Source organism: Dichomitus squalens, assembly GCF_000275845.1.
Source record: "Dichomitus squalens LYAD-421 SS1 unplaced genomic scaffold DICSQscaffold_2, whole genome shotgun sequence".
Taxonomy (NCBI): Eukaryota; Fungi; Basidiomycota; class Agaricomycetes; order Polyporales; family Polyporaceae; genus Dichomitus; species Dichomitus squalens.
In genome coordinates, this window is record NW_006766884.1 from 886,713 (window position 1) to 901,472 (window position 14,760).

At 56.1% G+C, this 14,760-nt stretch overlaps 4 protein-coding genes across 4 annotated transcripts; 2 read left to right on the top strand and 2 right to left on the bottom strand.

Annotated features, from left to right (window-relative positions):
• Positions 1-89: 89 nt before the first annotated feature.
• DICSQDRAFT_48843 (uncharacterized protein) lies at positions 90-7,888 on the top strand (the record flags this gene model as incomplete). The annotated part of the gene is made up of 20 exons (XM_007361147.1): positions 90-430; positions 488-954; positions 1,017-2,884; positions 2,934-3,398; positions 3,455-3,885; positions 3,940-4,272; positions 4,325-4,468; positions 4,523-4,661; positions 4,714-4,882; positions 4,941-5,035; positions 5,084-5,152; positions 5,209-5,804; positions 5,855-5,965; positions 6,019-6,055; positions 6,112-6,340; positions 6,394-6,518; positions 6,568-6,816; positions 6,877-7,089; positions 7,146-7,672; positions 7,723-7,888. 20 exons carry the CDS (start codon positions 90-92, stop codon positions 7,886-7,888), a joined length of 6,774 nt encoding a protein of 2,257 aa, XP_007361209.1.
• Positions 7,889-7,968: 80 nt separating this feature from the next.
• DICSQDRAFT_49034 (dolichol phosphate-mannose biosynthesis regulatory protein Dpm2) lies at positions 7,969-8,259 on the bottom strand (the record flags this gene model as incomplete). The annotated part of the gene is made up of 2 exons (XM_007361148.1): positions 7,969-8,148; positions 8,203-8,259. The coding sequence occupies 2 exons, from the start codon at positions 8,257-8,259 to the stop codon at positions 7,969-7,971; spliced, it is 237 nt and encodes a 78-aa protein (XP_007361210.1).
• A 273-nt stretch (positions 8,260-8,532) lies between these two features.
• Positions 8,533-9,819, top strand: DICSQDRAFT_151970 (oligosaccharyl transferase subunit OST3/OST6 family; the record flags this gene model as incomplete). The annotated part of the gene is made up of 6 exons (XM_007361149.1): positions 8,533-8,759; positions 8,811-8,931; positions 8,987-9,090; positions 9,145-9,470; positions 9,532-9,684; positions 9,740-9,819. The coding sequence occupies 6 exons, from the start codon at positions 8,533-8,535 to the stop codon at positions 9,763-9,765; spliced, it is 957 nt and encodes a 318-aa protein (XP_007361211.1). The 3' UTR covers positions 9,766-9,819.
• On the bottom strand, positions 9,792-14,488 carry DICSQDRAFT_151971 (uncharacterized protein). The gene is made up of 7 exons (XM_007361150.1): positions 12,838-14,488; positions 12,338-12,783; positions 12,021-12,288; positions 11,702-11,962; positions 10,638-11,644; positions 10,440-10,585; positions 9,792-10,381 (listed from the first exon to the last, which is right to left on the bottom strand). The coding sequence occupies exons 1-7, from the start codon at positions 14,376-14,378 to the stop codon at positions 10,004-10,006; spliced, it is 4,047 nt and encodes a 1,348-aa protein (XP_007361212.1). The 5' UTR covers positions 14,379-14,488; the 3' UTR covers positions 9,792-10,003.
• Positions 14,489-14,760: the final 272 nt, after the last annotated feature.

Below are 14,760 nucleotides of genomic sequence, written 5' to 3' on the forward strand. Positions count from 1 at the left end.
CCTTCCGCATTTCTAGTGTGAGTAACGATGCCAACAAGATGAGCGACACAGGCACATCTGGGCAGAAGCATGCCTCCGTGCCCCCTGGCATGAACAGGGCGCGGAATGAGTCTCGCAAGCTCCTCGCGCACATCCTTTCGCAGTTGCAAGGCAGGCCGGTCCCTCCTTCACTCCTCTCTACGCTCGTGCTTGGCTCCGTTACCAATGAGAAGGGCAACGGCTCGGTTATCAAGTCGGTGAAAGGTGCAGTCAAGTACACCGGAACCTTGCCAGCCCGGCGTACCCATCAACCTCTCCCTCAAGACGACATCGATTCGGATGAAGAGGACGTCGAGGCGTTCAGCACCGACATCACTCTTGACCTGATCAACCAGTTAAAAGATGTCTTGGTGCTCTCCATAGCGCATAGCTGGGATATCTTCTATGACAGGTGAGCTCGCAATATGCTCCCTTCCCCTCGTATCACCACCTACTTACCAGTGTTCAGTAATGTCCCACAGACGCAGCGAAGCAATAGTGAGAAAATTAGGGACTCGTTCCGTCGAAGGAGTCTCTCTGTCGGCCGAGGTCCTAGGTCTCGCTCGCCCTCCGTTGGCCGAGGAGAGTCCGACGGTGCCGTTCGGGCCCCGCAACTACTTTCCCAGTGTATATCAATCCTAGCGTCTGTAATTGCGGAAGATTGCCGCTTCAAAATAACTGCACCTCGCCCATCTCGACCACCAAACTCCCTCCAATTCGCCGTGCTCGACGTGGCGAGGTTTTTGCTGCATACTCATCGCCATGATCCACGGGTAATCTCTCAGATCGGGTTCGCTCTCTTGCCGGCCTTTATGACCTTCAGTCCTGAGATGCACACGCGACTCCTCGGTTTTCTTGATGACGGTGTTCTTGGCAATCTGCTGGCCGACTTGAGGAGCTACCAGGGCACTCGGCAGCTGCCCTCCCCCTCTGCAGGTGCGAAATCGTGCCGAATTGTGAGATTCGGCGTAGGGAGCTAAGTTACGAGTATCCGTTAGATTTATCATACGGCGACGCCCCCAGTAATGAACCGCCTATGGTTTCCATTCTCGTGGACGAAGTCAAGGAGGATTCGGCAGCCGCCCACACTGATTCAAACTGGCGACGTTGGTTACGGGCGTTGTCCTCGGAAGACCTCGCCCTTCGGTCTACTTCGGCTCCATTGCAAGACATTGCCATATACCACTTGTCTTCCATCATACCTCCACTTCTCGCATCTGTCCTAGAGCATATAGACCTTACCACTGCCAACTCCTCGACGCTACACAGATTTCATCGCCTTCTCAGCCACATAGCCGAGAGCAAGCCAGATGCTTATCTCGACGCTCTCGCAGTCGTAGCTTACCACACCCCTCGCGCTCGATATGCCGCTATCTCTCTCCTGCTCTCATACTGGCCGCACGCGATTGGGCACCTGACGGTCAGCAAGCCCTTCCCCACCATCAACTACCACGAAGCTGTCGCGCGTGAAACCAGCGGTGTGCTCGTCTCCCGCCGACATCATGCGCACCCCTACTCGCACCAGTTTGTCCCATGGCGCTTCAGAGTGTCCGGCCCAAGTATCTTCTCCGGAGTGTCACAAAACGATTGTCACTCGTGTGCAAATACCATCGAGGGCTTTGGCCTGCTCTGCCCATTGTGTATGTGCATGGTGCACTTCGACTGCTACGACTATCCCGACGGCAGCTTCTTCACGCAGTACGGGGTGGCGGCGGACCCGAGCGTCCAGAAGGTTGCCGTGCACAAGTTCTCACATGTCCTCCCCCAGCGGTATACCTCAGGACCCGAAGTGGTGCACAAGGAGCAGCATGCGTTCAGGCCGGTGAACCTGTTCAGCCTGACGCTGTGCTTCGTCTGCAGGCTGCCGCTCTGGGGACCCGCACTGCAGGCGCTCAAATGCGGGTCGTGCAAGCAGTTTGTCCACTCGTCTTGCTTGACAAGGGCGACCTCAGAGGACCTGCCGAGGTGTCGGTCCGCTGTCATTGACGACACGTACATGACGATCTCATGGAAGGCTTTGCGGCAGTCGTTTGCGGACCACTACCGAGAAGTCTTCCTCACTGAGGCAGATCTGCCCGACCGAACGTACGAGGAACTTTCAGTCTTCCTCGCTGTGCTGTGGATGCAATTGCAGATTCTGACGAACGGGCTGGCGCTCGGGTCTATCGTCGTGAAGCAAGGCAACAAGGCCTCTGAGGATAAGCACTTGGACGAGTTCGAACTGCACTACCTGGTCAATCTTTACGAAGCCTACCTGTCATCGCGTACCCCTCCCGTCTCTCAGGCTTTGTCTGATCACTTTGCCGAGAACCGGCTTCGCCCCGCGGACGCGCATATATTCTTCAACTGGAATGTCTTGACGTTCGTCATTAGCGTCGTGAAGTCACCTCCTTCAAGCGTCGATAGCTCTAACTTCTCCTCGACGGACCTGCTCGCCCCCAGCATGCCTGGACAGGACCGTGGCGATGACAGCGGGTACCCATACGAAGTCGTGACCCTCGCGCATATGCGCGATCAGCTTGGTGACCAGCTCAACCTCCACTCAGAGGCCGCGGCGAAGTACCTCTTGTCCCACCTCCTACACCTTGGCTTCTTCCAGCGTGTAGATGCGCAAGGGGTGCTCTTCGATGGCGGGCCCCACCCAGAGCGTCTGCAGTGTTCGTTCCCCATCCCTATTGGCCTCGAAGTGTCGACGGAGGTCGAAACTTTGGTTGCATCGATCGAGGCGTGTTTGTCGAACATCGACCTGTCCATCAACGAAGCTGGTCTCTTACTCCTATGCCGCAAGGTCTGGCCGGACGGCATGTTGACGGAATATGCGTTGCGACGCTTGTCGAAGGCCGTTTTGTCCTGGATTCTCGCCGAGGTAGGTGACGATGCAGCAAACTGTAAGACGCCTGCTCATGTACGATCAGGATGACGACTTGGCGACGGTTCTTCGCGACTACGTCGCCCGTGGGTTGAGCATACCGGGCGTGCGCTCTGGCGTCGACATTCAGCCATGGCCGAACACCACTCAATCACGACCAACCGCCGCGAGCAGCGCGAACAATGGTGGCGACTACGTCGCAGGACGACGCTCTCTCTCCTCTCGCTACGCTGCTAGGTGGCTCTTGGCTCTGCACGATCAGGATATCGAGGTGTACGCCGTCATGGTCTTCGATCTGTTGGTTGAACTGTCCCAAGAGTTACCAGTCGCCGACGAATTCTTCCTTGGGAAAGGTCGTGACCCCATCGAGAAACGGGAGGCTGCTATTACGGAGAGGATCTTGCACTTGATCCTCAAGCTGAGCCAGGTTTCTGTGCTATACACGGCATTCGACGACTTGTTCCAGAAGTGGCTGGATCGCGCATCGTCCTTGGATGTTGATCAACAGATGGTGAGGCTTTGCTTATTCGTTGATTGAACGTTACTGACGCTTTATGGACATTGCAGCCCATCGCCTCTCTATCGAGGTTATTTAATCGCGAGTTTGACACAGCATCGCAACGACTGAGTGCCTTGGGTGAAGCTCGTCTAAGCATGACAGAGAATCAAAGCCTCATGACAATCAATCCGCTCAAGGTTATTGTCGACATCGCCACGAAGAGCAACGAGGGCTACGATAACACGCTGCACTGGCTTTGCCTGTTCGTTCGATCAGGGATTGAAGTATCCGTGCCGACCTTTATGGAACTTGTCGGGCTTGGGAACCGGTTCGGTATCTCCCTCGAAGTTTGCTCGCTTCTCATCAAGGCGGCCCTGTGGTCGTGTTGGCTTAAGTCCATGGGGCGCCAAGATTTGCAGACAGTGGTAGCGACTATTCACGCAGGCATAGGCGCGCAGCTGGTGATGTATCTTCAAGCGCACCACAGGACAGACGAAGTGTAGGTCACGAAGTAGTTCAATTGCTTCATTCCCCCAACTGATTGCGTTTGCAGAGTGCAGGTCATACGGCAATCACTGGCAACATGCTTGCTACTCTATGGTTGCGACAGGACGTTCCTTATCTCAGCCGGTCTGATCCTTGAAAGCGAGATTCAAGGCTTGCCTTCAAGGAGAAAACTACATGCCCGTGCTTCCACTGTCGCGGACCCCATTATTGTGAATGCTGCCATCGTTGACGCCCTCAAGTCGTATGTCGAAACGGGGCTGCAAGAGGTGTCTTGCGTCGCTGCTAAGTTTCTGGACGCGTTCATGCACCATGCGCCCTTGGTTGAATCCTACGAAGTGGACAACTTCATCCTACGCAACGGATCTGCGCTATGCACTTGGTGAGCGTATGCTGACACCGACGGCTTTGCGTCTTCGCTGAAACAGACGAAGTGTGTGGCATTTCTACTCTGTACAAGCTGCAGAGATATCCACGATACGAACCGGTCTCCTGTTGCGGACACTGGTTGTCGATGCACAACCTCTCCAGACTTTATTGGAGAGTTTGTTCGAGATGCGTGGAAGTTGGGAAGTCCGGTATGTGGTGCGAGCAAATCTCACAACATATGCTCAAATCTCCTGCATGACTAGCTTGCAAGCGGTTGTTCAACTCTTCCGAATAGTCGAGGATGTCACGAGCCCTGCATTCGTGGTCGAGGACCGACAGTGGCGCTCCAGTGTGATTGACGTCTTCCGGTACTTCTTTGCTACAATGTGGGAGGACGAGCGGGTATGTCTGCCACATTTTCTGCCCCATAACAATGCTGAAAGAGTTCGTATAGGAAGAAGTCAGACTCGCGGTAGATACGTGGACGCAAACTCTGCAAACAGCCCATTTTGAAGCTATTACCCTATGCTGGGACGAGGCACTTGCGAAGTCCCCCATACCCGATCGCACGAAGCTGGTCTCATTCCTGAACCAACTCCGGTCGCATTTCCCGCAATGGAGGTGTACGTGATTTTTGTTGCGGTGACGTTTGGCTGAACTCAAAGTTCATTTCTTCCGTAGTGCTCTCCTGGAACGTTTTACTCGAGGCACTGTTGGAGAGCGAGTTCATCCAGCGAAATGGCGATGACGAAGACGGACCCTTGTCCGCCCATTTGGTCAGCGGTCCTCTTCAACTCTGATTCGTCGTCTGACAGTCAATACAGTCCATGTATGGACTCCCTTCCGCATCTCGCAAGACAATGTTAGACGACCCGGACCTACAATCTCTCCAGGTAGGATCTCTGCTGCATCACATGATCCCTCCCCTAACAGAGAAAATGTCTCCCAGAACTCGCTGATATCTCTCGCTCTTCGGATGATTGCGGAGGGTATTCCCATCGAAGTCAGCCAGATGCTCAAGCTGAAGGACCATCTCGCCCGAACACTGGGCTTCGCCGAAGTGTCTATGATCACTATCGGAACCACCAATCATTTCTTCGTTCAGTTCGGCAGTCTAGACGTCATTCCCGAAGAGGCGTATCCCTGCCTCAACGAGCTCATGCTCACATTGGACTCAGCCCAGCCCTACAGTCTTGTCTCATCAAGTATGGGTGGCCGTTATTCTGACGATGAGACCGGCGCAGCCGTCCTCGTGGGATCGATATTCGTCGACCTCTTCTTGGAGACTTTCATCCAATGCGAGAACTTAGAGGCTCTTCCTCCCCTTACATTGAAAAACCTCCTGAAGTCGCTCATTATCGTCATCTATAAGCATGACTTCGACACTAGACCGTTAAAGCTGTTCCAGCCCCAACTGCGGCGAGCTGTCAAGCGTGCGCTGGATCTGCTCTTGGAGGAGCTCAGCTACGACCTACGTCAACTCGTTCTAACTGCGTGTCATGCATTCATCAAGAGGTGGCCACATCTGATCGGCAATTTTGTGTGGTATGTAAACGTCATGAAGTACTGCAATTCTAATCTGATGCATGGGATAGTGACGCGATCGAGTCAACGATAAGTCTCATGGAAAAGACGAACTATCACCAGCCTGGGGATGACATTCTCATCGAGCAAACGAAGTCGTTCCTCCGCACAGTCCTCGGTTTGTGAGTGGTCCCGCCAATCGCTTTCCTGTAGATGGATCTAATTGTCGCTTCAGATATGCGTTCAGTGGAGTCTTCTATCTGCTATGTAAAGTATGATTGGACATCTCGGTGTCTCGGCCCTTGACTCACACGAAGGTGCCTCTCAGCGTCGCCGTACGCCGGAGTTCTTCGCCATCATCAAGAGCATTACTGGCCCGACAGTCAGAGCGGAGCACAACCCTCACCCGCACGAGACGTTGCGAGACGCTATCTTGCGCGACACGCTGACAAGAGCGGTCGAAGGCGATGACGAAGCCTTGCAGATCGTCATCGACAACGTCAATACATACGTGGAAGTTGTCCATCACACAGATTACTCGCTTTCCTTGATGCAGTGTGAGTGCACACTAACCGTTTCGCGAAGACCGTGCTAACCTGCCCTCGGCTAGTTGTCGGCCTCAGCTTAGCTAACTTGACTCGAAAGACCGCGGACATCCATCACGGTCGTTTCGACCCTAGCCCTTTGCTACTGCTAGCATGCAACCTGATTCAGCACAACAAGGCGAACAGTAGAGTAAGACTCGCGCACAAGCAGAATGGACTGTGTCTGACCTTGTTATCAGGATCTTCTGCTCTACCTGGAGACCCTTCTCCGGTCCTCCTTGATCCGCTTCAATGTGTCGGTGGCTAGCTTGCGACGAGTGCTCCATGTCACCACCACTCTCTACCGCAGGGCCGCCGCGAAGGCTGGACAAGCAACCCCGCAGAAAGCCCTTGTGAATCCCATCACCTCCGCCATGTTCGAGATCACAAGGGACAGCTTGAACGTCAAGGCACGCGTGACACACGCGACATTGACTGCCCTGGTTGAGGTATGTTGTTGGCGGCTGGTGCACAACTGTGGAAGAAGTACTGACCCATTGCATGCGTAGGCCTTGACACTCACGCCGGATCGTGGAAGCGCGAAAGTCGCCTTCATCCCATTGGAGTCCCAGCTGACGTTAGCCCACGACGGCTTGGCCTACTTATACCACGAGAGCACGTCCGACGGTTTGATACATTCCGACTTCATCACATCACAAGCTGTTGCGAAGATGATTATGCAGGGCGCCGAGGTTCAACCCTCTTTGCTGACGAATCTTGCGGTATGCGCCAGCCCATTGGAAGCCGTCATTTGCTTACTTACACTTGGGTTTCGTAGAAAAACCCCATTACGGTCAGGGTATGGAACATCCTCTCACTAGCAGCGCTCTCCAGGTCATCCGGGGCGTCTGCGGCGCTGCTCTTCGAACACTTCTCGACGTTCACGCTCGCCTACACCACCTCTCTTCTTCCGTACCAAACCGTGCACATGCTGGACAGCCCGGAGGCCCAGGACCGCGCGCATGCGGATATCAGCACCGCATACGCGTCCATCAAGCTATGGCTTCTGCTCGCACGCAAGGCTGCAAGTGGACACCCGAGCCATGACGCCAGCGGCACCCTGCAGGATGGCGAGGGGTTAGCGGCGAAGATGGTGTGGAACGAGCTGTGGCCGCCGTTCGAGATGGTCGTCGTCGCGTTTGAGGCGGATAGCCGATCTGGCAACGTCTCGCCAGTCGCGTCCAGCATCTGGACTTCTGTTGGGGACTTGTTCCTCTTCGTTCGTCAATCCCGGTCTGTCATCGCTTTGGATACGGCTGTCCCTGCGCGGATATTGGAGCGTCTGAAGGGTGTGGTTCGGGGAGAGTCCAAGGTTCGTCTTCCATTGCCCCGTACTGCGTGAAACTTGCTGACAGTGTTGGCAAGGTCTTGAGAGTGGTAAGGAGCCTGAAGGATGCACCGCCTGACGATTCGTTGGACTACTTCGTTGGCCAGCTGTTAACGGAGATTACCGCTGAAGAAAAGCTGCAGGCTGCAAAGCGTCAGATCAACATGGACAGGGGGAGAAGGGTCGCCAGTTGATACTACGTTCGACTTATTGTATTCCTAGTCACGCATGATAGAACAGACTCCGCTGGTCCCGGGTCTCCATACATTGTACATTACGACGCTTTCTTACGCATTTGTCGTTGCTCGCTCGTTTTACCGTCAACCACTATGCGAACGCCAAGAAAGAGCCCTATGGCTGATATGCCGAGAACCACAATGAAGGAAACGATCCGGAGTGCCCATTCCCTTGCCGGAAACCAGTCATGTATTGGGCTATCCTCGTCGAAGAAGGGCTGAGGTGGAACGTGAGTGAAGCGCCATGTCTGATGCAGAGCTGTGCAACATACCAGCAATAGCGTCCAGAACGTGTAGTACAAGAACGTAACGGCCGCACATAGTAGCATCAAGCTACCACATGCCTTGTCACTCAGCGGCTGCGAACTAGATAAATCTGTAGCCAGAAAGCGCAGTGATAATAGTCTCACCATAGGGGATGTGGATATGTCGAACCATCCGACGCCGGTTGTGGCTGTAGCCAACCGTCACCGAGGTCAAGTGCTCAGTTGGGCGTTGAGTAGAGCGGCTATTTATAGGTGGGAGGACTGCGGGGACACGTCGCGTCGCGCCCGGCTACGTGGTGGCGGACTCCAGCTTGTTTCCCCTCACCTCCTCCAGCCATGCTGCTGCTGCTACCCCTTCTCGCTCTTTTATCTATTCCATTTTGCCTGGCAGCACCCTCCGCTGAGTCCGCGCACGAACAGCTCGTCAAGCTCGCAGCCGCCAACAATGGCCTCATAAAGCTCGACGATAACTTGTACAACCTCTTGACGCACCCGAACCGCAACTGGTCCGCGAGCATCCACTTGACTGCTTTGGACCCGAGGAGGAGATGCGCGCCGTGCAAGTGAGACCGCATGTGTCATATTGCGTTGTGCGAGTATCTGACCGTGTACAGGGAGTTCGACCCTTCCTTCACCGCGGTCGCGAAAGCATGGTCCCAAGTCCCCAAGCCTCAGCGGGATCACCACTTCTTCGCTACGGCGGACTTCGACGATACCATGGCCACCTTCCAAAGGGTATGTGAAACCACAGCGCAGGCTGCCTTGTCAAAGCTTACCGTGCATGGACTAGCTCGGTCTCCAATCCGCCCCAGTAGTCCACATCCACCTCCCGGTAGAGGGCGACCGTCGCCCAGCGAGCGGACGCACCGCTCCCATCGTCTATGATTTCTCCAAGTACGTTGCGTGTACCTTCTCTCATCTCACTCACACATGCTAAACCGCGCACAGCGGCTTTGACGCAGGCCCGCTCGCCGAGCAGCTCTCCGTCTACACCCCCGTGCCCATCCCGTACAAGGCTCCGATCGACTGGGCCAAGTACGGCACCGCCGTTGGTGTCGGGCTCATCATCCTCTCTGGCATTCGCGTCTTCCTGCCCATCCTCCGCTCCCGCTGGGCGTGGGCCGCCGGCACCGTGATCACCTCGCTCGTTATGACCTCCGGCTTCATGTTCGTCCGCATCCGCGGCATGCCCCAAAGCGGCGCGAACGGCCAGTGGATCGCGCCTGGGTACCAGAACCAGTTCGGGCAGGAGGTTCAGGTCGTGTCGTTCATCTGTGCGTCTCGATGCATCGGATGTTTTGGAATGCTAATTACAACGTTCTGGCACTGTCTCAGATGGGTTGCTATCTGCGGCATTCCTCATGCTCACCCTCGTCACACCGTACCAAACGCAGCCCTACCGCCAGCGTGCGCAAATCTACCTTTGGTCTGGGGTCATCCTCGTCATGTTCTCCGTCCTTATATCCCTGTTCCGCGTCAAGAACCGGGGTATGTCTGAGCTGTATTCTCTGCCTTCAAATATGTCGCTCACTCTAGACTATAGGCTATCCATTCAAACTCTTACTGTAGATTCCCAAGTGCATGTAAAAAGCCTTGTTCCGAATATCTACTATCTACTACTGCATGATGATGCGTGAGGACGAATGCGTGTGCCGGAGCAATCACCATCACATCAGAGCTGCCAGTCCGAACCAATGTCAAGATATCGATACAAACGAAGACCAAGAAAGACTATACGAATAAGTTGCAGGGGGGCATCGCGAGCACAAAATGGCATGTATGATATGTATGGGACGGGAGGATACATCTAGGCCGCACCTTCCTGCTGGAAGACGTCGACATACCGATTGCGCACGGCCCGCTTCGCAGCGCCGCCTCTTGCCCTGCCCGCGGGTGGCCCATTTCCTGGCGGAGGAGTACCCGGCGTAGGCATGGGTGAAGGGGGTGCTGAGGGTTGATCGGCAGCATCGTTGGGCACGAGGTTGGACCGGATACGCGTAGGCGGTCTCCGAGGAGGCTCGGAGGACAGGTCGATAGCCCCAGCGGTTGCGGGCCGAGCGGGGGGAGGTCCAGCCGTGAGAGGCGACGGTGGTGGGGGCCCTGCACCGAATGACCTGCCTGGCGACGCGGTCTGTGCACGCGGAGGAGGCGGCGGGGGCGTGGGTTTTGACTCGGTCGCGTTGGACTGCATACCCAGCGTCATTAGTACGAAGCTTGCAGCGGGTGATACGAGAATTACTCACATTCTTGTTGACCCACTTGCCGAGCTCCTTATCGAAGTAGAACGATGACTGCTCCCCAAGGTTGGCCTTGACAGGAGCAGGAGATGAGCTGTCGCGCTTCCACAACCGACTGAGCCAGCCACTGGATGCACTCTGCTTGACTTCGGCTACGCAGTTTCGTGAGCATGTCAGCATGAACAAAACCTGCTACGGACATACCTGGTTTTTGCGATTCAGCCGCCTTAGTTTTCTCTTCTTCCTTGGAAGACACGGCGCCATGAGCAGCGTCGCCGTTCTCGGACGACTTCGGCTTCTTTCTAGACGACGCGTTGCCAAGACCAAGGTCATCGTCATCGTCCCCGAAGCTGTGACGAGGGGCTGAGCTTCCCGTCATTTTGGCTGCTGTCGGTGTCATGGACAACATCGGGTCGTCCATCAACGAAATGAACTCAGAGTTCGAGGTCGAAGAGGACGAGGGCCCGAATGACGATGCAGTGGGCGTGGTCGCGTCCGGCTCAGATGCGCCCCACCACGAGCTCGCGCTGGGAGGTTTTGAGTGATTCGTCGAGGACACGTCACCATGGGAATCGCTGTCTTTAGGCTGATCAAAGCCGCTGGCAGGACTGTATCCATTGCTATAGCCGTAAGGACCCCGTGCCTGTCCGTTGAACGTAGCATCAGCAAAAGTGGCAGCACTCGCGGACGCAACTCGAGCAATCGGGGATCCTCCACGCTGCTGCTGGAAAGGACGTACATAGTCCATAGCGGACGATGACCTATTGATCGGATATGTGGTCCTAGACGGCGGACGGTTGAGCCCCATGGCCGACCCTGTGCGGAAGGGAGGCGCTGGCACAGGCGGCACATCCGACAAATCGGTGACGGACTGATGGGGTGATGGGTAGGCGGATGTCGTAGCAGAGGAAATCGAGCTGTAGTTTGCAAATGGTCCGCTGTACGATTTTTGCTGCTGCTCCAGGCTCTTCGCTTCTTCTGGCCGAGGTGAGTCGGTTTCACCGGCGATGAATTTGGTGAAGCGGCCCTCCAACCAATTCCCGATGCTGTCCAGACTAGGTTTGGCCATTTTGCCTCCTATCCATGACCCGGACTTGTCCAACTGCGGTGCTGCGATGAGACGGTCCGAAAGGATCTTCAGTTGCTCAACAAACGTGATGTTCAGCACAGGCGAGCCACGATTGATGCAGGCCGTGATCGCCTCGCAGTACCTACGAGATGTGAACTTCAGACATCTCCTCACAATTCACGACAGTACAATGACGCACCGGTTAGCGAGCTGTACGTGTCCAATCTCAGCCAGAGACGCCGCACGGATGAGACGGTATGGCTGTAAGTGCGGCAGACCATTGAACGGCTCCTGACCCTTTGCAGGTGTAGCAAGCGACGTCGCGAATTCCAGGATCTCTGAGAAGATGATAGGATCTGGATCCTTGTAGAATGTCGGCGAGAGCGAGGGAGGCGGGCTGCCAAGCAGCGTCAGCCTCGAGCCGCCACCGATAGGAGACGTTTGGGGGGAGAGCAGATAGCTGGTGCGACCGACATTAGCTTATACCGTAAATGCTGGAAACATACGACGGGACGCACCATGCGTGAGCAGCTTCGATCCACTGGTGTACTACCAACTGGTCGCCCAAAGCAGTCAAAGCTTGGGATGATTCTGGTGTCAAGGGGTACGACAGAATCATCGCCGCCGTCTTCGCCCATGAGGCCAACACTTCTTGTGAGATGTTCAGGGTTACCGCGGTTGGGAAGTTGGGCGTCATTGGAGTGATGTTCAGCTGGGGCTGGGGTATTTGCAGCGTGTTGGTCTGACCGTGCTGCAGAAGCGAGCTCGGATGAACTAATTCTTGCACTACATGCAATGTAAGTATTGAACTTCAAGATGGCCTAATGCTACGCACCTGCAGCTGCGCCATTGCCGCCGAACAAGCTGTACGCAACCCTGAGAGGCTCTCTACCGTGCTTGCCATCTTGAGGCTGAGCTGGATCGGCCACTAGCTCGGCACGAATCCACTCCGTGACGACCTCCTTCCAGCATTCCTTGTCAACACTGCTCGCGATCAGCAAAGCGTGCGACCACAGTTTCTCATCCGCGGCATAATGGCAAGCCCCACGACGATCGCCCCGAGCGAGCAGATCGGAGATCTTATCGAGCTGCGAGGCACGTACTGAGGTCGTCGTTACGACGTGATCTGAGGCGTTCGGAAGTGCTGAAGCCAAGGAGAAGCCGGACAAGTGCTCGGTCGAAGTCGCCGGGATTAACCCTGAACCGAGCGAGCCCTCAGATGTAGACGAGACTCCTTCCTGTGGTACCAGAGCAGCGCGAACTACGGCGTCGACTTGTGCACTGTAGACAATGCGTCAACGACTCGGGTCGGAATAGCAGGAGATGACAACTCACTTTCCGCTTAACCGACCATCGTTCTCGACCATGGCCTTCAGCAAGAGGACCAGTATCCGCTTCGCCTCAGCGCGGCTCCTATCTACGGACCCTGGCTTATGGTACCCAAGTCCACCATTGATCTCCTCTGCCCTGTCCTCGAGGTACTTGATCACGCGAGCCTTCTTCGCCTTGAGCGCCTGTGCACCCGTACGAACAAGACTGGCGGTTGGAGAACCAGGATCGGAGTAGAGAGGGCCAGGATATGAGGCAGCAGACGTGTCGAGGACAGACTCAGAAATGACCTTGTGTATGAGGTGGATCTTGATATCCGTAGACTGCCGTGATGAAAGCGCGACGTCGAAGCCAGTGTTCATGTTCGCGCCATGGAAGCATGTCACTAGCTTGCCACCAAACCCGAAGCTGATCACAGGAACGCGAGCAGACGTCCGCCCAAGCGGGTCATTCGTACCCAGCAGCGACGGAGAAGGCGCGTAGTGCGAGTGCGTCTGCGGGGCCAGCGTGACGACTTGCCCTCCAGTGCGGTCGTAGGTCGCGGTAGGAGGTGCACCGTTCGCCGACAACGAAGAAGGCTGCGACGGCAGCACAAAGCTGCCATACGTGTGCTCACTGGACTGCCGGGTAGGGTATCGTGCAGGCGCATATGGGTCCGTAGCCGACGTCGTCGAGTACATTGAACCGTTGGAGGTCTGTCGCCCGTGAGCAGCAGCAGGCTTATCTGCCGGCGCATACGGGTCATACGCGCCTTGCTTGGGGGCGGTCACGGAGCGCACTGAACCAGCGGGAGAAATGGCTCGTTTGAGGTCGTACGCTGTCTGGGGCTCGTAAGCGTTCGACAATGTCGATCTACGTGACTGGCTGGAAAGCGGTCGGCTAATCGGGGAGGCCTTCGTGGCGGAATCGCGTCTGGGAGGCTCATACGCCTTCTGAACCGAATGCACGGAAGACGCTCCTGGTGACTTGGCCCTGTCAGACGTACTCGACTTTGGCGCATATGGATCATACGCTGTAGCCGGGGCCTGGCTGATTGAGGGAGGAACAGTTTGTGGCGGGGATCTCGTTCGTTCGGGAGAGGAGCTCAGCTGAGGTTGGTAAACCGCTTCATTTGGCCAAGCAGACTCAGCAACAGGACGTAAGCCCGCAGAGGTCGGCGGAGAGGATGACATAGCAGGAATTGGCGCAGCGAACTCTCGCGCGGACTGGTAAACTTCGACCTCCTCTACCTCAGGGACTGCGTTACGCAAAGGCGAAGCGACCCGTTCAGCAGGCCCATTCGAACTGGTAGACACTGGACTTCCATATCCCGCAGCATGGATGTCGTGCGCGGGTGCTGAAGGGACCATCGACGGGCTCGCTTCCTGAGGAAGGCCGGTGTAAGCAGAAGGTGCGTAAGTGTCATTCACCTGAGGAAGCCCTTCCTGGGGATGATCACCTCCAGCATGCGCCCCTCCACCGAACGGACCGCCGGCGCCATGCGCGCCGCCGTGGTTAACAGGTGAACCGTACGATGGCTGGTAAGTCATGTGTGCGCTCCCATTCATGGCAGGTGGAGCATATGGACTTGACGTGGCGTGGCGTGGGGGAACTTGCGAAGTAGGGTGGCTGTCCCGCCGTGGTGGTGCAACATGTGCATGAGGCTCAGGAGTCCGGCGAGGAGGAGGGGGTAATGATTGGGGACTTAGTGCGGTCCGGGGCGGCGGAGACACAGGGGGTGGAGAGCTGAACGTCGCCTGTCTTGGGGTGCTCACGGCATGCCTAGCCTTCGGCGGGGGTATAGGCGGGTCGAAGGCATTAGCAGTCTTCGGACGATATTGTGCAACAGAAACTGCAGGTGGCGGAGCGGGAGGTGCAGACGAGACCGGCGCCGGGGGAGGGGGTACCGGAACGGTAGCTGGCGCATATGTGGAGGTGTGAGAGCTGGAC